At 57.8% G+C, this 20,732-nt stretch overlaps 2 protein-coding genes across 2 annotated transcripts; both read right to left on the bottom strand.

Annotated features, from left to right (window-relative positions):
* Nucleotides 1-1,575: 1,575 nt before the first annotated feature.
* Nucleotides 1,576-9,331, bottom strand: CAMKV (CaM kinase like vesicle associated; the record flags this gene model as incomplete). Its single annotated transcript, XM_079712768.1, has 11 exons — nt 9,286-9,331; nt 4,591-4,699; nt 4,350-4,481; nt 4,093-4,167; nt 3,740-3,878; nt 3,476-3,596; nt 3,244-3,319; nt 3,009-3,145; nt 2,770-2,848; nt 2,445-2,532; nt 1,576-2,148 (listed from the first exon to the last, which is right to left on the bottom strand). Exons 1-11 carry the CDS (start codon nt 9,299-9,301, stop codon nt 1,576-1,578), a joined length of 1,545 nt encoding a protein of 514 aa, XP_079568894.1. The 5' UTR covers nt 9,302-9,331.
* Nucleotides 9,332-15,995: 6,664 nt separating this feature from the next.
* On the bottom strand, nt 15,996-19,754 carry LOC307058888 (uncharacterized protein; the record flags this gene model as incomplete). Its single annotated transcript, XM_079712594.1, is given in 4 exon segments — nt 15,996-18,761; nt 18,871-19,241; nt 19,244-19,661; nt 19,665-19,754. Coding segments are annotated over 4 exon segments (3,645 nt in total).
* Between the last annotated feature and the right edge of the window lie 978 nt (nt 19,755-20,732).

The following is a 20,732-nucleotide window of genomic DNA, read 5'->3' as shown; positions in this document are numbered from 1 at the left end:
GTACCCACCACCCACATGGATTTCTGGAGTCCAGAGGACCCTGCCACACCATCAAGGAACACCCTGTGGCAGGGATGAACTGTACTCTCAGCCCAAGCAATCCGCATGGCACTGAGCACAGACCACTCACTACCTGTGAACCTAACTCCCGGCCTCTCCCCTCCCCACTGCCTTCCAGGGGCCCTTCCCCAGTAATATAGAGGAAGCAAAGGCGAGAGGGTGGCCAGAGGCTTTGGCAGAGTGACATTTATTTGCCAGGTTCAGCAGGTACACAGCCCGCCGACCTTCATACACCAGAGCAGACCCACAGGCATGCAGGGAGAAGGGCAGGACTACCCCCAAGTGCCAAGCGAGGGCCAGGACCAGTGCGGCTGCCTGCCCAGGCTGTAGTGGGGTCTGACAAAGGGCACCTGCCGGGAGCCTCCATTAGGAAACTGGGGAGCTTTGTTCCACTCCCTCATTCCAGCAAAAGCAACTCAGCATGGCTCAGAGGCACCTGGGCCTCTCTCCAAGCCTTGATAGAAGGGAAAGTGGGTCATAGACATAGAGGGGGTTCCTCTCTATTTTGTTGTTGAATTGAGAGAGCAGAAAATCTGCCCCTGTGAAGGGCAAACCCCGAATCAGACTATGGGACACTTGCCATACAGCAGGCCCCCAGGTATGGAGAGGACTGTGGACTGAGCCTGAGGGAGCCCATGTGGGAAGAGCCAGGGGCAGCACTCCTTGTTTGGCCCAGGGTAAGGACCCAGCTAGGCTGATACACTAGGTGCTGGGCCTGCACTCTGCCCTCCCAGATCTCATTGCCACATCCTCATTGCTCCTCCTTCCCCGTATTACTGGCTCAGGCAGTTCAGGGCACAGGGCAACCCACTGCAGGACCCAGGAGGGCAGGAAATAGAACAAGAATCTTGGGAGTGACTTCCCAGGGACAAAGATGGAGGCTTCTAGCTTCCAACTCATTCTCTTTCACTTCTGAGGACCCCCATGGCTACCAAGCAGTGCTCCCAGCCATGTGACCAGTCTTGTCTTAAAGCATACTGCCTGAGATTATAGCATTCTCTATACCAACCTGTTTCCACACCTAGAGCAGCCCACACACCACAGGCACATACCTTCATGTGCAGGAGCCTAAGACCGCTGACAGGGCCTCGCTGGAGGACCAGCTCTCAGGGCAAGGCCACCCAATTTAGGGCCTGGGAGAGGATGGGACCTGCAGGGCCTGCCTGGGGGAATTGTGAGGCAAAAAGGGAAGGGGGAGGGGTGCAGGGACCTCCTGAGTATCCCTAGAGCAGCATCCCACAAGAAACAGAAACTGATGAAGCTAGCAAGACAGAAAAGCCACAAGGAATCCATGCAGGGGCTGGGGCTGGTCCTGCCTCTGGCCTGCCCACCACTCACACACATACACACAGGAGATGAAACTGCTCTCCTGTGGCCCCCAGACATGCCCCATGCTGGGAGGCAGGGCCTGGGGAGAGCGAGGGCATCATGCCAGTGACTCTCTGTACAGTGAGAAGCCCCTCATCCACTCTCCCACCCTCCTGCCCATCCCCCGCCCCCCCACAGCCTGCCCACTCAGCTGGTCTCCTCCCTCCGAGACTCCTGGGCAGAGCCAGCAGCCTCTTCCCCTTTACTAGAGGGTGGAGCCTGGCCTGTTGCGCCCCCTGGGGCTGTGCTGTCCGGCTGGGCCAAAGCCGGCTCAGGGGTGGCAGCAGGCTTGGTGGCCGGTGTGGCACTGCTTTGGGTAGTGGGCATGGTGCTCTCTTCCACGGCTGGTGTGGCTCTCCCATCAGTGGCTGGAGTAACACTTCTGTCGGTGGCTGGGGTGACACTCCCATCAGTGGCTGGGGTGATGCTCCCATCAGTGGCTGGGGTGATGCTCCCATCAGTGGCTGGAGTGGCACTGCCATCTGTGGCTGGGGTGGCACTACGGTCTGCAGGGGCTACATTATCGCTCTTCGTAACATCACCCGCTGTGGCTGGGGTGGCACTGCCCCCAAGGGCTGGGGCAGCTCCACTTGCAGCTGTGGCCCCGCCTGCAGCCCCAGAGGTGGCAGTGTCTGTGGCTGGGGCAGACTGGGCTGCAGCCGTGCTGGACTGCTCCGGTGCCCTGAGCCGTTTCATGAGGGTGGTCACTCGGACAGCCTTCTGAAAGAAGGACAGTGGAGAGAGGCTCAGAGCGAGGTTTACAGAAGCTGGATCCATTCCTTTGCGAAGGCCAAACCCAGACCATTCCATCGTGCCCTGGCTGCCTCTGACCAACCCAGGGCCAGGGACCCAGATGCTCAGCACACCTGCCTAAGGTAGTAGCAGTGGCTACAGCTACACCTGACAGTTGAAGAAAAGCCTGTGTGTGGCTGCAGGGGTGTGATGCAGGCAAGAAACTGTGGTGCCAGAAGGAGCACTTGGGATCAAGCCAGGAAAGGGAGCCATCCAATCCTTACCTTCCACTTAGCCCTGGCAAAGTTCTTTTCAATCTGGGCACAGACACCATCCTTGATGTTCTTATCAGAAGCAGCATTGCCAGAAATCCTGGAAAGGGTGCAAGTGCGTGTGGATCTGAGGGGGTATGGCCTTCATGGAGACTGTGCCCAGCCCTTTCCTTGTAAGATCCAAGGATTACCAGGCAGACCCTCTGGGCTGGCCTGAGCTCTGGGTGCCCCCTGAACCCCAATTTGAGGCCTCAAGGATAGAGGCTGCTAGGTGTGAGGAGGACAGAGGCCAAGGGACCCCTGGCCTCTCCTCCCATCCTCCCTGGGCCCTGCTCACCACTCATGGGAAATGGCCTCTTCCGCGGTGATCCGCTGGTCTTGCTCCACCTCCATCAGCCTTGTGACCAGGTCTTTGGCTGGGGACAAAGCCAGGGAGAGGCTAGGCTTGGGCACCCCACTTCACTGTCTAGAGGTGATGAATGGGCTCGGGGATAGGATCAGAGTCCAACAGAGAAGGCTGAGAGCAGTCCCCCATGCCAACCCTTCACTCTGCCCTCATGCTGGGCACCTCCTCACCCGCCTGCGAAATGTCATCCCAGTATGGAGAGTCAAACTCATAGTCGCCAGCCAGGATCTTGCGGAAGAGATTCTTGTCGTGGTTCTCATAGTCATCTTCCTCCACCTCCTCATAGAAAGGTGGATTCCCTGAAAGCCTGCGCAGGGGCCCAAGGACAGGGTCACTCAGAAAGGCCATGGACACAGACCCCCACCCCACCTGGCTGCCAGGCTGTTTGCCGGCTTATCCACTCACAGGATGTACATGATGACTCCTATGGCCCAGCAGTCCACAGGGCGTCCATACCGCTGCCGGCCTACCACCTCTGGGGCTGCAAACAGTGTCCACCTGCTGGTCAATATCAGACCTGGCCGGGCCTTTTACCTCTCACACCCATTTGCTGGGATAGGGACTTCCTTCCCCCCCACACCCAGAGCCACTCCTTGAAGTCTGTGTCCCACCCTGCCCCGCCCCACTCCCTGCTTGCCCAGGTACTCGGGGGTCCCACAGGGCTCCTTGATGAGGCCATTCTCTAGCTTAGCCAGGTGAAAGTCGCTGATGACGATCTTTGAGTTCTTCAACCGGTTGTAGTAAACCAGGTTCTCCAGCTGCTCCAGCCAGGAATGGCATGTGGGTGGGCAGAGGAAGAGACCATGAAACCCTCAGAGGCTGGACCACGGCCCTGAGGTGCTGCCCACCCCAGCCCCAGGCCAGCTGCCAATTGACCCTTTGACCTGATTGCTGGCCTCACCTTGAGGTTCCTGTGCACGATCTTGAGTGAGTGCAGGTAGGCCACCGCCTCCAGGACCTGCCGCACCACGTTGCTCGTGTCTCGCTCCGAGTAGTAGCCCTGGTCCAGGATCCAGTCAAACACCTCCCTCCCCGTGGCCCTGAGGGACACCAGCCCCTGAGCCCGGCGTGGGCAGGATCGGGGGTGGGGCAGGAGCACGTGGGCAGGCTGCCTACACCAGGCAGCTGGCTGGGCAAGGCACAGGGACCTGGGACCCCAAGGGTCCAGAAGGGGGGCCTTCCCTGGCTGCAGAGGGCACAGCAGGTAAAGACCTGGGGGACTGAGGAATCCTGGAACCCCAGACCCACACTCACAGCTCCAGGAAGATAAAGTACTCCTTGCGGGTCACAAACACATCCACCAGTTGCAGGATGTTGGGATGCTTCACCCTGGCAACAGAGAGAAGAGCCAATAGATAGGGCTGGGTGAACCCCTAAGAGAGGCTCTGGTCGCCACTGTGAGCCACAGCAGACTAACTGGCCAGAGGCTGGTACTGCTTGAGGCCTCCAGACCTCGAAGCCCTTCCCGGCTACCTCCCCTACCCCACCCCACCTCTGGGCCTCATACTCACATCTTGAGGATGCCTATCTCATTCTTGGCTGCCTTCCGCACCTTGCGGCCATCCCGCTTCTGGAATTTCTTACAGGTGTGCAGCTTGCCTGTTGTCTTGTCCTTGGCCCGGAAGATCTCACAGAACTCCTCACTGCAGCCAGCAGGCACTCCACTCAGCCGTGGCTTCAGCGTGGGCTGTACTCCGCTCCCCCTTCCCCAGCCCTTGCCCACCCACCCTTGCCCAACAGACCCGCACTCACGTCTTGATGACCTGTCCCAAATCATATCTGTCAGTCACCTCCGATGGCTGGTTATAGTTCTTCTTGTCACCCAGAGTTACACACCCAAACGGCATTGCCAGGCTCTGAGCTGCGGGCAGGATGGGGTCTGGTTCAGCTGCACCACAGCCCACTTCTCCCCACAATGTAAAGGTTGTGTTTGGGAAACCCCAACCTGTCTCAGACCAAGTCAGAGGCAGAGTCTACACCAGGAAGGGCTAGAGGGTAATCAGGCTCAGATCCAGTGCCTGCTTTTCTGGCTGTACCTCCAACCACTCAGCTTGGCTGCCCGAACTACAACAAGCCCCTGCGCTTATGAAAAATATAGTAAGCTGACATATCCGTGAATCACTTTGCATTATATACAATCAAAAGAAGATTTATCAAATGATTTATTTAAATTTCAGTAATTCCACAGATGAAAGGGGTTGTATCTACCCACCCATCAGAGAATCATCTCCGCAAGTCTGAAGATGCCAAGTGTTGGCAAAGATGTGGAGAACACGAGCACTGCTGGTGGAGGGCAAGTCTCCCCTTTGCAAAACAGTTTGGTAAAACTACTGAAGTCGAACATATCCTGTGTACCAACAATTGCACTGCTAACTATGTACATTTGTGCAGTAGGACACTCGTACGAGAGTGCTCATGGCTGCAATATTCAGAATTGCCCCAAACTGGAAACAGCCCACATATCCATCAAGAGCAGGATGTATTGTGGTAGAGTCAGTCACACAATGGAATATTGTTACAAAACAGTGGAAATGAGGAGCTACAGCTCTACGCAAGCACATGGTCAATCTCACCGATACGGCGTTGAGTGAAAAAAATACCAAGTACATATAGTGTGATTCTATTGATACAGAGTTCAAAACAGGCAGAACTAACCTATACTGTTTAAGGATACAGACATACTGGTAAAATTATAAAGAAACACTAGGAAGTAAACACCATGAGTCTTTCTAAGAGAAACAAAGAGGTTGTGATTAGGGGTGGGGGGATTCTGGAGGATCTATTTCTGAACCTGAGAACCACCTGAGTCGTGGTTTAACAGGTGTTCAACTTTATAATAATTTGTAAAAATGTACATACACATATTGGGCACATTCCTAGATCTTTCTTATATTTCACAATAAAAAATGTTAATAAAAATTATGGCTATCCATACTGAAGAATACTTGATAGCTATTAAAAAGCATAAAATAGATCAAAATGTGCTGCTGTAGGACAGTCTCTGAAAAAAAGCAGGGGACAGGATGGTGGGTAAAGGGTGCTACATTGGGGTAAATTTTTTAAAGTTTATATACCTGTGTACACTCACAGACTCTTACTTTTTTTTTTTTGCAGTACGCGGGCCTCTCACTGTTGTGGCCTCTCCCGTTGCGGAGCACAGGCTCCGGACGCGCAGGCTCAGCAGCCATGGCTCACGGGCCCGGCCGCTCCGCGGCACGTGGGATCTTCCCGGACCAGGGCACGAACCCGTGTCCCCTGCATTGGCAGGCGGACTCTCAACCACTGCGCCACCAGGGAAGCCCCTCACAGACTCTTTTCTGGGAGAAAATAAGAGTTCTCTTTGGGGGAAAGAATTGGGTGTCAGAGGGGCAGATTTATATCTATTGTTTATTAATTTTCTGTTAGTATTTGTACTGTGATTACTTTTACTGATTTAATAAATACTGCAGGACTTCCCTGGTGGCTCAGTGGATAAGACTCCACGCCCCCAGTGCAGGGGGCCCGGGTTTGATCCCTGGTCAGGGAACTAGATCCCACATGCATGCCACAACTAAGAGTTCGCATGCCACAACTAAGGAGCCCGTATGCTGCAACTAAGGAGCTGATGAGCCATAACAAAGGAGCCCGCCTGCCGCAACTAAGACCCGGTGCAACCAAATAAATAAATAAATAAATAAATATTGCTTGGGGGATTCTTCAGAGGGAGAACCCCCATCTGGGTGGAGAAATGAGGAAAGGCTTTGAAGAAGAAGCAGCATTAGGGCTGGGCCTTAGAGGGAAAGGATTTGCCAGGAGGCATGAAGGGTAATGGTCCAGAAAAGCAAGACAAGCCTGCCTAGTGCCTCACTGCCAGGGCCCACAGGAGACCTGAACCATCAGGTCCAGGGGAGAGGCCCCTGGCCAGGGGTGGCTATTCCAGGCACAAGGATGACCACATGCAGCTGACTCCAGTAGGTTCCAGGCACTCTGGCACCCGGACCATGGCACCCCCCAGGTCTGCAACCCTGCCAGCCCAATCCTCAACTGTGGTGCTGAGTGGACTGGCTCCAGCACCCACAGGAAAATGCACTCACGGCCCTTGCTCAGAGGTAAACTTCAGGAGGGGAATTGGTGACAGTGTCTGGACCTTTCCAGACCTGACCCAGAGTCAGCCTCCTTAATGCCTGGTTGGTGTGACACTGGGATGATAACACACTTCACACTAAGGCTGCATTGAAACTGCTCTGCCTCTGCTGACTATGCATAGTCTCCCTCCACCCCGATTAGCACTTGCTATGCAAAGGGGCTGGGCTGGGGCCTTGGCTACCTAGATGCCCCCCTACCTGAAGTGACTCATAGCCACAGGGTAGTGAAGGAGAGAGGAAGCCACCACCAGAGGAAGCAGCTTGGTCAGAGGGACTCTGCCAGCCAGGGTCAAAGGCCAGGACCCACACAAGCCCCCTGGTCAGCCCTGGCTGCTGCTTGCTTCCTCCCTGGCGGAGGTTACCCACTTCCCAGGGCACCCAGCCCTGAAAGTTATCCCTCAAATTTGCCCTCCGCTTTAGGGAACAAATTCCATCATTCCCGCATCCAGGTTCTTTGGGCTCAGGGAACACAAACGCATTTCATCAGTGTGATTCAAGCTAGGGCTTAAGCCATCTTGTGAGGCACTGCAGAGGCAAACAAGAGAAGCTTTGAAGATCGTCCCTGACTGCGTATCTTTGCCGCCATGGTCACAGCCCTGCTCCTGCATCTGCCGGGAAGGAGCTTGTGGCTAGAATCCCACTCTCACAGCTGAGAGCAGAGGCATGGCCACCCACCACTGCCGGCCACCCATCTCTATGCCCAAACAATCCGGGGGAGGGGGCTTGCATCAGTCCCCTCATTGGTCTTATGTGAAGCGATTCCCTTCCCAGGCTGCAATCCAAGGACCCTGTACTGGGTGGGAGGGTTGTAACTCAGCCTACAGGTCCCCCAGGAGGGCTGGGAGGGACCTGTGTCCCAGCTCTGCTGCTCTGCTTACACCATTCCCTCTGGCAGGAATGCCCTTCCCCCAAAGCCTCCCATCAGTATCCTATTTGTCACGGCAGAGTTATTTTTAACACTAAAAAAATCAGCAACTACCTAAACAACCAACAACAGGTGACTCGCCAGCTCAACTGTGTCCACCCAATGGCAGGAATTGTGGGCACTGGCAAGGGCACTGCCCATCCTGGCCTCTCTGTGGAGCAGCCTCCACATGAGCTAGGTGCTGAGACCAGGGCTAAATCTCTTCTTTCATTGTGATTTCTGACATTATAAGGTTATTTGTGCCACAGATTGGCTGCAACGATCCTGAAGCTCGAGGCTCAAAACCACCCTTCGCTGAGATAACTTCCACAAACTCCACCTCCACCCACCCCACACCAAGAGCTCCCTGCTCAGCCGCATGGCGTGGGAGGTTTTGTACGTGCCCGTCCCTGATCTTGGCCCAGCTTTTGGCCGTGCACAGGCACTCGTACCCGCAGGGACCCAGGGCTGGTCATAGGGGTCTGTCTCCACCACGGAAATCCGGGCCTCTGCTCAGTCACATCAGCCTGGAGCCATGTCCTGAAGCCTCATGGCAGGGGCAGGGACAGATCTGTCTCCTCCCTCCCACAGTGGCCCTGATCTCAGCCAGTCACTGCTTCTCCTCACCAACCTAACTGCACTCACTTGCCTCCACCCCCAACATGGCCCCAGGGCGAAGAGAGGAGAAAAGGGGGCCCTGCTTCAGATTAGCATCTTGGTCCCCTCCACCCCCACCCACTCTACCATCTGCTACCCACTGCTGCTGCCTAGGAGGCTGCCGGTGTGCGTACCAAGCCCCTGGCACCTGCTTGCAACAAGGGGGCCCTGGCCCCAAAGCAGGGAGAAGCTGAGGGACGGCTTCAAGAACAGTAGAAGGCCAGGCAGAAAGAGAGCGTGCATTTCTCACCCCCATGGCCTGGACAGCCCAGACTCAACATCCAACAATAGAGAGCTCCCCCCACAACGACACGGGACCTGGGCTCGGCCTTAAGTCCACACGGGACATGGGAGGGCACAGAAGTCCCATAGCTGCCGTTTCTCTAAAGACATGGTTCCTTCCATTCTCTGCAGAGAAACTGACTGGTGTGCACAGGGGGCGGTCCAAAGGGAGCTTGGGGGAAGTGCAGAGCCTGGGGGAGCCTCTAAGGGAGCCTGAGGGCCAAGCATTCCCTAGCTACTGCCTGCTCCTCAGGTCTGGCCCCTCAGGCAATGCTGATGGAGCCTCTGCCTTGGTAATAAAGGGTCCCCTAGGGACCCTACTGTAGCCTAAGACAAGTCTGGCCCCGGGGAGGCCGGAATAGGACAGAGGCCAGCTCCAGAGGCCCAGGGGTCCCACAGAGAGTCCTGGCCCCTCCTCTACTGGGGTCAGCCTGATTCAAGCCCCACCTTTCGTAGCCATAAACAGGAGTTACCTGCCACCCTGGTCCTCTGCCATGTGGGGCTTCAGTCCTTGCAGTAAACCTAGGGAGGCCAGTGGGGGCCCAGGAGGCCTCCAGCTGCCTCTCAACAACTGTGGGCAACACCTCCCAATTTAGTGGCAGCTGTGAACACCAGCCTGCAGGCAACCCCTCCCCTTCCCTGCTCTCCTCTCTCAGGGACTGGGGCTGGGTTTCCTGCTCTAATAGACATGCCTAGGCCCAAGCTCTGCCCAGCCTGCCGCAGAGACCTCACTCGCAGGATGCAGGACCGGCAGAAATAGAGACCTCACTCTCAGGTCTGTGTCAGGAGGCAGAGTCAAGTTTCTCGCCCACTATCCAACTGCTTTAGGTAACTGGGCAGGGGGCTGCCCTGGCTGGGCCTCAGGCTCTAGCTAAATCATGGTCCGTGGTTCCTGCTGCTGACTCTCTCCCATCTAATGAGGGCGCAGGCAGAGGGCGGGGGTGCTCTCCAGTCTCAGGGGTGGGCATACGATCAGGTGCTGCCTCCAGAAAGTTCAGCCTTCAAGAAGCAGGCAGAGCCGAGAGCCAGCTGGCCCCTTCCAGGCACCTGGGGTCCCAATCTTTGAGCCCCTGAAGGAAAATTCACTGGGGGCCCTGCTTCCCTGTGAGCGGAGGAGGGGAAATTCAGGGAAGGCCCCAGAGTAAAGGGTTGCTATGGTGATGGAAGTTTTTTAAAAAGGAGAGGAGAGGGGAGGGGAGGGGAGGGGAGGGGAGGGGAGGGGAAAGGAGAGGTGTTATTCAAATTCTCCAAGAATTCCCTGAGACTTTGGCCTGATTCCTTCCCCATGGGTTCTGTGACCCTGGTCCCCATCAAGGAAGGGGAGGTGGGGAACTGAGAGACTTTAGAAAAGAGAGGGGCAGGGACACAGAGAGACAAAGGCAGAACCTCTGATGGAAGGGGAGTAAAGAGTTGACACAGTAAAAAGGATGCAGGCACAAGGACACAGGAGGGAAGGTGGGCAGGGGGTTTCAAAGGGGCCTGTGGATGCCCAGCAGAGCCCTAAGGCCTCCATGACCATGTGCTCTGCACACCGGGACCAGGAGCTGCCCCTGATGCCTGAACCATTGAGACTGACCCCTTCTGTATTCCCCTAGACATGCACTGAACTTGGTGTGGGACAGCCATAGCTCTGGGAAAGAGGCCAGCGGTTGCGGTCCCCTCAGAACAGTTCCTCAGCCTCTCTCCCTGTCATCGCAGCAGCTTAGGTGAGGCAGGTCCAACATGTCGAAGGCACAGGCTTGGGGGGTGGAAATGAAGCTTGGAGGCCTGGTTGCTTCCCTTTACAGCCCCTCCTCTCAGCTGACCCAGCTCTGCCTAGACTCCCCAGCCACCCCCCCCATCTGCTGTCCTCTAGAGGCCTTGGGTCCCCAGGGCCTCTCTTGCAGCTCAGCCTAATTCCCTGCCACCACTGTCCCCCTCCCCAACAGTGGATCCTGTCTTAGGGCCAGAAACAGCACCCCAAGCAACCTAGAAACAGGATAACAACTGCACAGCATCCCTCCACTATGCCTCAGTTTCCCTGGATGGAGATCACTGACTCTGTGGTCTTCTCCCAGGGCAAGGACTGCCCACCTGCCAGGACAAGGGCTGGAGAGGAGGGCCAGAAGCTGATATGGGAAAAGCAGCCTATGGCACCTGGGGGCCCATACCACAGGGCCCAGTGCCTGACACCGAGGGGAGTGGAGACGCCAATTTCCCAGCTGAGGAAACTGGGGCCCAGCAGGTGCCTAAAGCTGGCAGGAATCAACTGGGAGTTGGGCGGGGTGGGGGGTGGGGGGCGGGCCAGGAAGGGCACCAGGTCTCCACGGGTGGTCCTGGGCGGGGTTGGGGGGTGTTGCTCAAAGCCTGGGCCTTGGAGGAGGGTGGCAGGACAGGGGCTGGACTGCTGCAGACTGAGCTTTTGGTGAGGGACAGAGAGCCCTGCTCCCTGGGAGGGAACCTGGTGAAGCAGGCTCTGCCTAGCGGTGCGGACAAAAGCAGTTTGGCAGAGCTATGGGGGGCTGGGAGAGCCTAGGGTCTCTGCCAGACACTACAGGCTGGGGAAAGCAGAAACTCACTCGCTCATTGTTCACCCTGCCAGCCGTGGGCCCTGCTCCCCCCTGTGCTGCCACCCTGACCCCCTTCCCCAGTGCTGCTGACTCGCCCCCGCTGGCACAGCAACACACATGCGGGAGGCACACGTGTGAGCACCCAGCCCCGCACCTCCCAGCAGAAACATGTGCGTCCCCCAGCTGCACCGCGCAGCGCTGGGTCGGTGTCCTGGACCCCCGGCGGGCCCTCGAGTTCAGGCTTGGAAGATGGATCTTGGCTAGGGGGCTGCTGGTCCCCAAGGGCTTGAGCCTCCTCCCCCACCCCGCGGCAGCCCCGCCCAGCCCCCTTCAGGTTGTCGCCCATAAAGAACTCTCGTTGTCATGGAAATTAGTGACTGCTTAGCGGGAGGGAGGGGGCCCGGGGGCAGTTGGGAGGGGCCGGAGGCTGCTCTGGGAGTCCAGAGGTACAGCTGAGCCCTCCGGCCCTACCCCCACGGGGCACCACGAATGTTGGAGGGTTAATGTTTTCACAATTAGGAGCCCAGCGAGACGTAGGTGGGATGGGGGACAAGGAGGGGAGATTGGCCTGGACTTGAGTCTCAGAGGCTTCCCTTGGGACCCCCTACCCGTCTGAGGCGATGGGGAACTTTAGCCCAACCCCGCACGCCGAGCCCTGGATCTGCAGAGCCCGTGTGCTCTGCCCCCGCCGGGACCCTAAGCCCTTGCAGCGCCCCGGCGCACTCGGCTACCCGAACCTCGAGCCAGAGACTCAATCCCCTAAGACCCTACAACGTACGTTCCGGGGGCGCCACCCCCTCCCGGGTCACCCCGCACCTGCAGCGCTGGTCGGTCACAGGGAGGAAGCGATCGCGGGTTCAGTGGGGCGCCGAGGGCTCCGGGGGCGGCGGGCAGAATCCGCTCCGGGTACGCGGGGCAGACGCGGCGCCAGCTGCAGCCACTTCGGCTCGCGAACCTCCAGCATCTCCCGCCGCTCGTCTGTTCGGATTCGCACCCCGGGCCGGGGGCGGGCTGGGGGCGGGGCCTCCCTCAGCCGGCTCCGCCCCGACCCTGGAGGAGCCTGAGCCCGGAATCTCACTCGAAGGAGGGCTGAGGAGGGGATGGCAGCAGAGAAGGTGAGCACTGGCCTGCCCGGCCCCGGCCAGGCTTTCGAAGGCTCCCTTAGGCCCTTGGACTGACCGGGCAACAAGGACCGGAGGGGCCTTCCTATGCCCATTGTAGAGGGTGCGGAGTAGAAGGTGTGGGGAAAGCCTGAGTCCTGGAGCTGCACAGGAGTGTCTTGGCAGGTAGTGGTCCCCAGGGGACTGGCGTTCTGCCCAGCTCCCCAAACCTGACCCAAAGAATGGAACCCACTTAGAACCAAGTGGGCAGTCGCTAGGGCAAGCTGTGCTACAGACAGGCCTCCCCTAGCTAGTAAACACACTGGGGTGTGTGTGTGCAAGTGAGGGCTCCAGACCTTGGTGGCAGAGTCTCCTACACATCCTCCCCTCCCCTCCCCTCCTGCAAGGTCCCATCCAGGGTGGCTGGCTCAGCCTGCCCCCTCCTGTGTGGCACTGAATTTCTCAAGCTCTGAAAGTTACCTATGACATGGCATAGACTCTGCTTTCTTGACAGTTTAATCACCCTCGAACCCTTCCTGAACAGCATCACTACTGGTGGCCTGGGCTGGGATATGGGGATACAGGAGAACTACAGCACCATGGTGCCCCACCAGACATGGCCCCTGACTGGAGGAGGCTGAGAACTGCCGGGAAGAGCCTCTGAAGGAAGTCTTTGGCCATTTCTCTGTCCCTTGTCACAGAGGCACATGGACCAAATGCTTGCCCCGCCCCCCCACAAGCCTTGAGGCCAGTATCTGAAGGCCAGATTTAGGCTTCTCTGTGTCTGAAACTGGGCTCCACCCAACCAGAACCCTCTCAGTGAGTCTTCTGACCCCATCCTGGGTGGGGTCATCTCCCAACCCCTGGCCATGTTGAGTGAGTCTCTCCTGGATGGTTCCCCACAGCTGCTGACAGGAGTGACTGCCCAAGTGAGGAAGTTGGAGCTCGTGCTGGGGCTGGAAGTCTAGCCTGGGAAATGACTGCTCGAACAGGACCCCTCAATATCTTTCTCCAGAGGGGGTGTTGAGGAGCCCTTCACATCCTTCCCTGGTTTGGTCATTGCTTCCAGGCCAGGTGGGTGTCACCTCTGGGCTCCCTGGGCTCTGGGTGGTCTCATTCATGGCACCAACTCCACCACTGGGTAGGAATCTTCTGGCAAGCTGGACATCTGCAGGGCAGAGCTCTGTGTCTCATCTCAGTATGCTAAGTTCATGTCTGCAGAATGAATGAATGGCCTGGCACTCAGTCTTTCCTGCTGTCTGCCCACTGTCATTGAAACAATGGGTCTCTGCGTTGTACGGTGCATCTGATCCTTGGCTTGCTGACCCCACACGTGGCACACACATTTTCTGCCTTTCCTGAAGATCATGGCTATCCAGGCACAGAAAAGCTGGGCCAAGGAGAAGCTGGAATGTGGGGGATTTAGAGGCAGGGGAAGAGGTGGCTCGCTACAGCCCTGCCTGCTGCTGGCAGTGCTCCACCTCTTCTTGGTCCTGTGCACACTCCATGTGCCTGTGGGTGAGCACGTGGCAGGGTGTATGTGCGCACGTGTGATTATGTCCGTGTGTGTGTGCGCTCTTATGCCAAAGGAGATGGCAACAGCACAGTGTGTGCAGCAGTGCCCAGGGGCGCATGTGTTTGCATTCTGTGTGCACCCAGGCATGCTTGCTTGCATGTGCACATGGACGCTGTAGCTAGCTAGTCCCTAGAGCCACTGGTCCTCTTCCTACCTAGCACAGGCCTCAGGATCGTGGAGGCTGACTCACAGTGTGAAAGCTGGACATGGGAAGAGGGTGGACCATGCCCAGGGGTGGGTGGGGGCTGTGATGACCTTATATCATTGGCCATTTATAGTCTCTCCACGAAGGGCAGCCCCTCACTCTCAGGTGTGTGTGGGGATAGCCAGGTCTTTGCCCTTTGTGGAGAGGACAAACTAAAGATGAGAACCCAGGGTTGGGACAGGGGCATGGCTTGTCCCTCAGCTCCCAGCCAGAGGGGCACCAGCAGGGTAGGGCTTCAGTGTCTTTTTTTTTTTTAATTTATTTATTTTGGCTGCGTTGGGTCTTCATTGCTGCAGGCGGGCTTTCTCTAGTTGTGGCGAGCAGGGGCTACTCTTCGTTGCGGTGCATGTGCTTCTTGTTGCGGTGGCTTCTCTTATTGCAGAGCACAGACTCTAGAACGCAGGCTCAGTAGTTGTGGCGCACGGGCTTACTGGCTCCGCGGCATGTGGGATCTTCCTGGACCAGGTATCGAATCCGTGTCCCCTGCATCGGCAGGCGGATTTTAACCACTGCACCACCAGAGAAGTCCTGGCTTCAGTGTCTTGGCTTCAACCTCCAGCTGCCCTCCAGGCAGGAAGTAGCAACATGAGGTGAATTCTTCCTCTCAGCTCTTCCAGGCCATGGAAGACATGGACCTTTATTCCTACCCCCACTATTCAGAGCCAGACAAGGTCAGGGGCCGTGGCTTCTAGCCACTCCCCTGACCAGAGGGACAGCGGGAGGCCCTTTAAAACGGAGTGGGGTTTGGGACAAGAGCAGGGCAGTTGGCACTGGCATTGCCCCATAGTCTCTATGAAGATCTCCTGACGAGGCCTTTACCCTGGCCACCCTGTGGGCAGAGGCTGCCCATTTTGGGAGGCACAGGAGGCGAAGGGAGCCCAAAGTTGACAGTTCTGGCTCCCACCAAAACTAGATAATCAGAGAGGCAGGATAAGGTATGAGTCTCCATGTCCACAGAGACTACAAAGCAGGCCAGAGCCTCATCCCCCAGCTCAGGTTGTATCTCCCACCCAGGATTCAGGATTTATCAGCCCCCCACCCTGATTTCCTGCCCCAGGGAACCAAAGGCCAGCACTCCTATACCTTCATATTCTGACTGGCTGACGGAAGCACCTGCCAAACCAGCATAGAGCTCCAGCCAAGGTTCTGACTTTAGGAGGTATCTGCATTATCAGGCCAGCTCCCCCCTGGAAGCCCAGGCTCTGACAGGGACCCTCCTTTGGGGTAACAAGTGCTCCAGGGCCCCAGCCATCTGTAGAACTGTTTGGCTGTTGTCAATGTTGCTGGCCTCAGCACCCCGTAGAGGGCCCAACATGGGGGAAGGCAAACAGTCTTTTCCTCTGGAGCTAGGGGAGGGGGCTGCCCCCCCTTCGTGACTCACTCCAGGCTGTGTGGGTTATTACATTATGTTTGAAATTGCCATGGCAACGAGCTGGCAATCAAGGGTAATTGAGCTTGTCACCAGGGCAACAGGGCAAAACCCACAGCCGCCACTCTCTGTGGATGCCCTTGGGGTGCAATAAAGGTCAGGCTAGACCAGGGCCAATGTCAGCCATGGGGCTGCGGGGCTCTCTGGAAAGGATAGGATTGCCAAGGCCCATGGAATTCCAGTGTGTAGAGGCAGGGTGTGCCTTGGGAGTGCCAAGGTCCCCATCCCTGACCACATCCCTGGATCCCTGCCCTTCCCTCCACCACCACCCTGTGCCTAAAATATGCCACAGTGGTCAAAAGAAGCAGAACCAGAAAGAACTTTTATGTGCTCAGAGATGGTACTTATAGGTGGCCCATGGGCCCTCCTCCTCGTACTCACGGCGGCTGAGCCACAGGCTCTGGAAGGAGTCCCAGGACGCCATGATGGAGCCTCCAAGCGAAGCAGCAACAGCACGGTGTGGAGAGCCCAGCACAGTGGCACCAGGGCCCAGCTCCTGTCTCAGGTGCTCAGGAAAGCCACTCAACAGGGTGCCGCCACCGTCCAGCACCACATTGGCCAGCAGCTGCTCCTGCTGCTTGGCCTCCAGCCGACTGATACTTAGGAGGGCTAGTTGTGGAAGGCCTGGCTGATTGAGGCCTAGCAGATTGGGCTGGAAGAGGGCCTCGGGGCAGCAGAAGTGCTCAGAGCCCAGTGTGATAACCTGCTTGTCTGGAAGCAAAAAGTCCACCGGGGCCAGGGCCTGGGCACGGGCCATCTCAGCTGTCATGTCCATGGTCACATAGCAGCAGGCCTCTTTAATCTGGTTGACCAGCCATGCCTTGAACAGTGACTGGCCACCTGCCAGCAACAGCTGAGCCAGGTATTCAGTGAGGTCAGCACCCGCCACATCCAGCTGGTAGGTGTCAAGTGGGGCCAGATCCCCAGTGATGATGGGTGCCACATAGGAGGTGCCATGGCCACTGCCCAGCACCAGCCCAGTGGTCCACCCATAAGCATAGAGTGCCAGCAGGGCCTGATGCACCGTCTGCATGGCTGGCACATGGAAACGCTCAAAGAGTATTTCAGCCACCTTTTCTCGGTTGGTGCGTGGTGAGGTGGGTGAGTCCGCCACAAGCACAGCCAGCTCCTCGGGCTGCACACCCAGCCTGCAATAGAACAGGTGCTGCCACAGCACCAGTGCATCCCAATTGGAGACCACTCCTCGATTCAGCACCGAGTAGGAATCCTCTTGTTTCTCAGGCACTGCGTACCTGGGCTGGCCCTGGACAGGATGCTGGAGCAGCTGGACGCGTGAGGGAAGCACACTGAGGACATGGTCCTCTCCAGCCAGTCCACATTTGGTGAAGCCTGTGCCTGTGTCAGTCACCACGGCTGCCATGTCCTGGTAGGGGCCCCGTGAATGGTGGCAGAGCACTGGGGACCGTACTGGCAGAACATCCATGGTGGGCACCAGCTCATAGCAGGCCCCTCGGAGAAGGACAAGCTGTTCGACCACTGGCGAGTGTGTAACGTCCTCAGCTGTCAGCTTGAACCGGGGACCGTGGGGCTCAGTGCCTACCATGGCCGTGGGCAAGACCTTGCAGCTAGGACCAGGTGTGGTGAATGTGAGCAGGGAAGGCTGCTCCTCCCGCTCCCTGGGGCAGCCGCCAGCTTGCCATGATGAGAGCCGATGTGAGCTGGAGCTTTGACCAGCACTGACACCAACATTTTCTCTGTTTACATAGACACAGGTCTCCTCAGGGGCCGGGGTCACCCGAAGTACCCCCACATGGGTAGGCGGGCCCAATGGCTCACCTTCCTGGCACAGGGTGGAGGCCTGACCAGGCTCCCTAGTGGTGGGAGGACCTCTTGAGATAGTGGGCTCATTGGAGATGGGAGGTTTTTGGGAAAAAGGAGGCTGTCTAGTGAGAGAAAGCTGCCTGGCAATAGGGGCTCCAGTGAGAGGGGCCCGACCAGGAAGGGGGTGCTGCTTGGTGGAGGGGGCCTGCTCAGCTAGGGGTGGCTGTCCAGAAAGGTGGGTCTGCCTGGGAAGGGGACGCTGCTCTGCAGAGGGAGGCTGACTGGCCGAAGGGGGCTGTCTGGAAAGAGGATGCTGCTCAGCTAGTGGGGGCTGACCACCGAGGGAGGCGTGCCCAGCACCTTTGACCTGAGGGTTGTCAGGGTGAGCAGTAATGACCTCTTTCTGATTGTGGTTGCCTACATCCTCCTGGAGCAGGGGTCTGGGCACCTGCTGGTTTTTGGCTGGTGGTACAGGCTCTGCGGTCTGCTCTGAGTTTGTCCACTGCAGTTTCTTGGCCTGGACCATCGAGGTGTCCTGCATCCCGGAGGCGTCCTGCATCCAAATGGTGTGACTAGTTTCAGTTTTTTCAGCGTCACGTTTGGACCAGCCAGGATCATGGGTATGGCTCAGTATCCTCTCTCCAAATTGGAGGGACATTCCCAGTGGAACACGCCCAGTGAGCATCCCCATCCTGATGGGTGTCTCAGTACCAGGGGAGCCTCGTGACTCCAGGTTGAGCCTGGCCTCTTTGGGAACCAGGGCCACCTCTCGGTAGCTTCCAGATGAAAGGCTGGAGGACACGGGGCTGGACACCATGGGTGTAGTGGACCAGAAGCTGGAGCCATCAGTGTCAAGGGAGAGGATGGGCATGGCCAACGGCCAGGTGGACGGCGTATTTTCAGAGGCATAGATGGATGGGTGGCTGGGCATGAGGCCCACCAGCACTGCCCTTGAGCCCATGGGGTCATGGCACAGCAGCCCCATCCTGGTGTTGCCCGTGGCCATATCAAACACCAGCACACGGTCTTCCACAGCATCCCGGAGCTGGCAGGTAGGGGCACTGGAGGGGGGTATCTGCGTGGCTTCCCTGGGAGGATGTACTGGGGGGGAGTTGTGGCAGGTTACTTGGTAGGCAGGTGGCGGCACATTGGAGCAGGTGTTGCTGCAAGCATTGAGGGGCTGCTGACCTGGCTGAGAGCTGCAGATCTCCTGGTTACCCCTCTTGGACTTGGGGGTTTCTGGGGGACCTGAGCCCGGTTTGGGGCTGCCTGGCCTGGAGGTACAGACCATGGGCTTCTCCACTTGGTTCTCAGGCTGCCTTGGTAACACCGGCCTTTGGGCAACCTCAAGCTCCTGGGCCTGGTCTGGGGACTCTTGGAGTGCGTGCTGGGGTGGCAGGCTCATCCTGAGAATGGAAATTCACTTTGTCCTGGCAGGATGTGACCCCTTTGGGAGACTCCAACTGGATTGACCATTGGTTGCCACATTTCCTGGGCAAGAGGTCTTGGGACAGGCCCTTGGTGATGGCATTGGTATCCATCAGGTGGTCAAGGTTGCAGGTGTAAGATTCAACTGCTGCTGACATTGAGATTGTATCCAGAGCTGGAGTATTTGCCCGAGTTGGAGTTGGAGTTGGAGTTGGAGGCACCTGAGCCGGACATGGACACTGGCCCTGGCCCTGATCTTGGGCCGGAACCAGAAGAGGACCTTGGGCTGCAGCTGAGCCATCCTCCCCTGAAAGAAAATATGGTAGCCACCGGCTCTTCCTAATGCCCAATGGGGCTATCTGTTGGGGCTGCAGGGGCCTTTGCCCCAGCCTACTAGGACTTTAGCTGGAGCCTTGCCCTCCCCCGCCATCTGCACCTGAAGCCCGAAACAGCAGAGTCCGTGCTGGGCCATGTCACTGGTGCCGTCACTGCACCTGCACACCGGTAGGGCCAGGGTCCTGTTCTCTGTGACAAGATGTGTTTGGGCTCCCACGATAGAGCCTGGAAACGAGCTAGTGGAGGAGAGTCTCAGGGAATCCTGGGAGGCCCGCTCACAGCCACATTGGGAGCTAACCTCAGCAGGGTCCCAGAGTTGCTGGTGACTGGGCTCGTGGGTATGGGCCTGGGAGGCTGAGCCATAGGCCCCATCAAGGGTGGCCTTGGTCGACAGTGACAACCCCTGCCTCAAGTATACAGATCCTGAGTTTATCCATGGTCCCTGGGACCCTCAAGGGCCACCACCCAGCTGCTGGCTGCCAGCTGAGGGGTGGCCCTCGGAGCCCGATAGATCAGGGCCCCCCACTTTCTTGGTGACTTCCATAGTCCTGCTCCATGCCCTAGGTGCCCTGCCCGCACTTCATTGCCATGGCAACCCCACACATCACAGCCCCCAGTGACCTGGGGGAGGGTGAGAGAGTGTGGGAAACCAGGGGCCCCACCCCCCTGAGGAATGGGGGCCTGCCCAGGGAATCTTGAGAGGTAGAAAGGCCAAGGGACCCCAGTGAATTCTACCAACCCTAGACTGGCCTCCTCTCTCCTTGCCAGCCAGGTGGCCACTCTGCCCAGGCCAGCCCTAGAGGGAGGGCAGTGCTCCTAGAGGCAAGACTGTGTATAAGGCCAAGGGAAAAAGGTAGGCAGGGGAGATACTGAGGAAGTCCCTGGGTTCTCAGTTTACCTCAGATGCCAGACTTGGCTCTTTCTCCCCATTTCCCACATGGCAACTTGAGACTTAAGCCCTGACCCAGGGATGCAGTTCCAAGTGTGTGACCCGAGGCCCTTGTGGGGCGCAAAGCCCCTTCACCACTCAGTCCTGAGAGGCAGAAGTGGGTGAGGGGCCCAGGCTCAGGCTCTAAGTCCCCTCCCCCATGTTCCCCAGCTCCCGCTCCAGGGACAGCAGCTCCTTGGCAATCTCTCTGCTCCAGATGGTTTTCCTCTGCCTGTGCCTCACAGAGCCCCCTCCCCAGAGCCACATGTCCTTGAGGCCCAGGACCAGTATCCCACAGAGGTGGGGATGGGGACGACATGGGTGGGAGTGGGGCCTCTGCTCAGAACCCTCAAGTCAGAATGTTCTAGCTCTTGTCATATTGTGTCAACTTCACCTTGGCCAGAAGGGGGGCAGAACACTGGGCATAGGGCTAGGCCACCAGTGGAAATTACAGGATGGGGCACAGTGGGGACACAGTGGTTAGGGGGCTGTCCACACAGTGGGCACAGGGCTGGCTACACAGTGCGGGTATGGTGGGTGCAGAACTGGGTACACATTGGGCACAACTGCATACGCAATTAGGACAAGTTGGAC

The sequence above is a fragment of the Hyperoodon ampullatus genome, assembly GCF_949752795.1.
Source record: "Hyperoodon ampullatus genome assembly, chromosome: 10".
NCBI classification, from domain to species: domain Eukaryota; kingdom Metazoa; phylum Chordata; class Mammalia; order Artiodactyla; family Ziphiidae; genus Hyperoodon; species Hyperoodon ampullatus.
The sequence above is the reverse complement of the archived record's forward strand: the minus strand, read 5'-3'. Positions and strand labels throughout refer to the sequence as shown.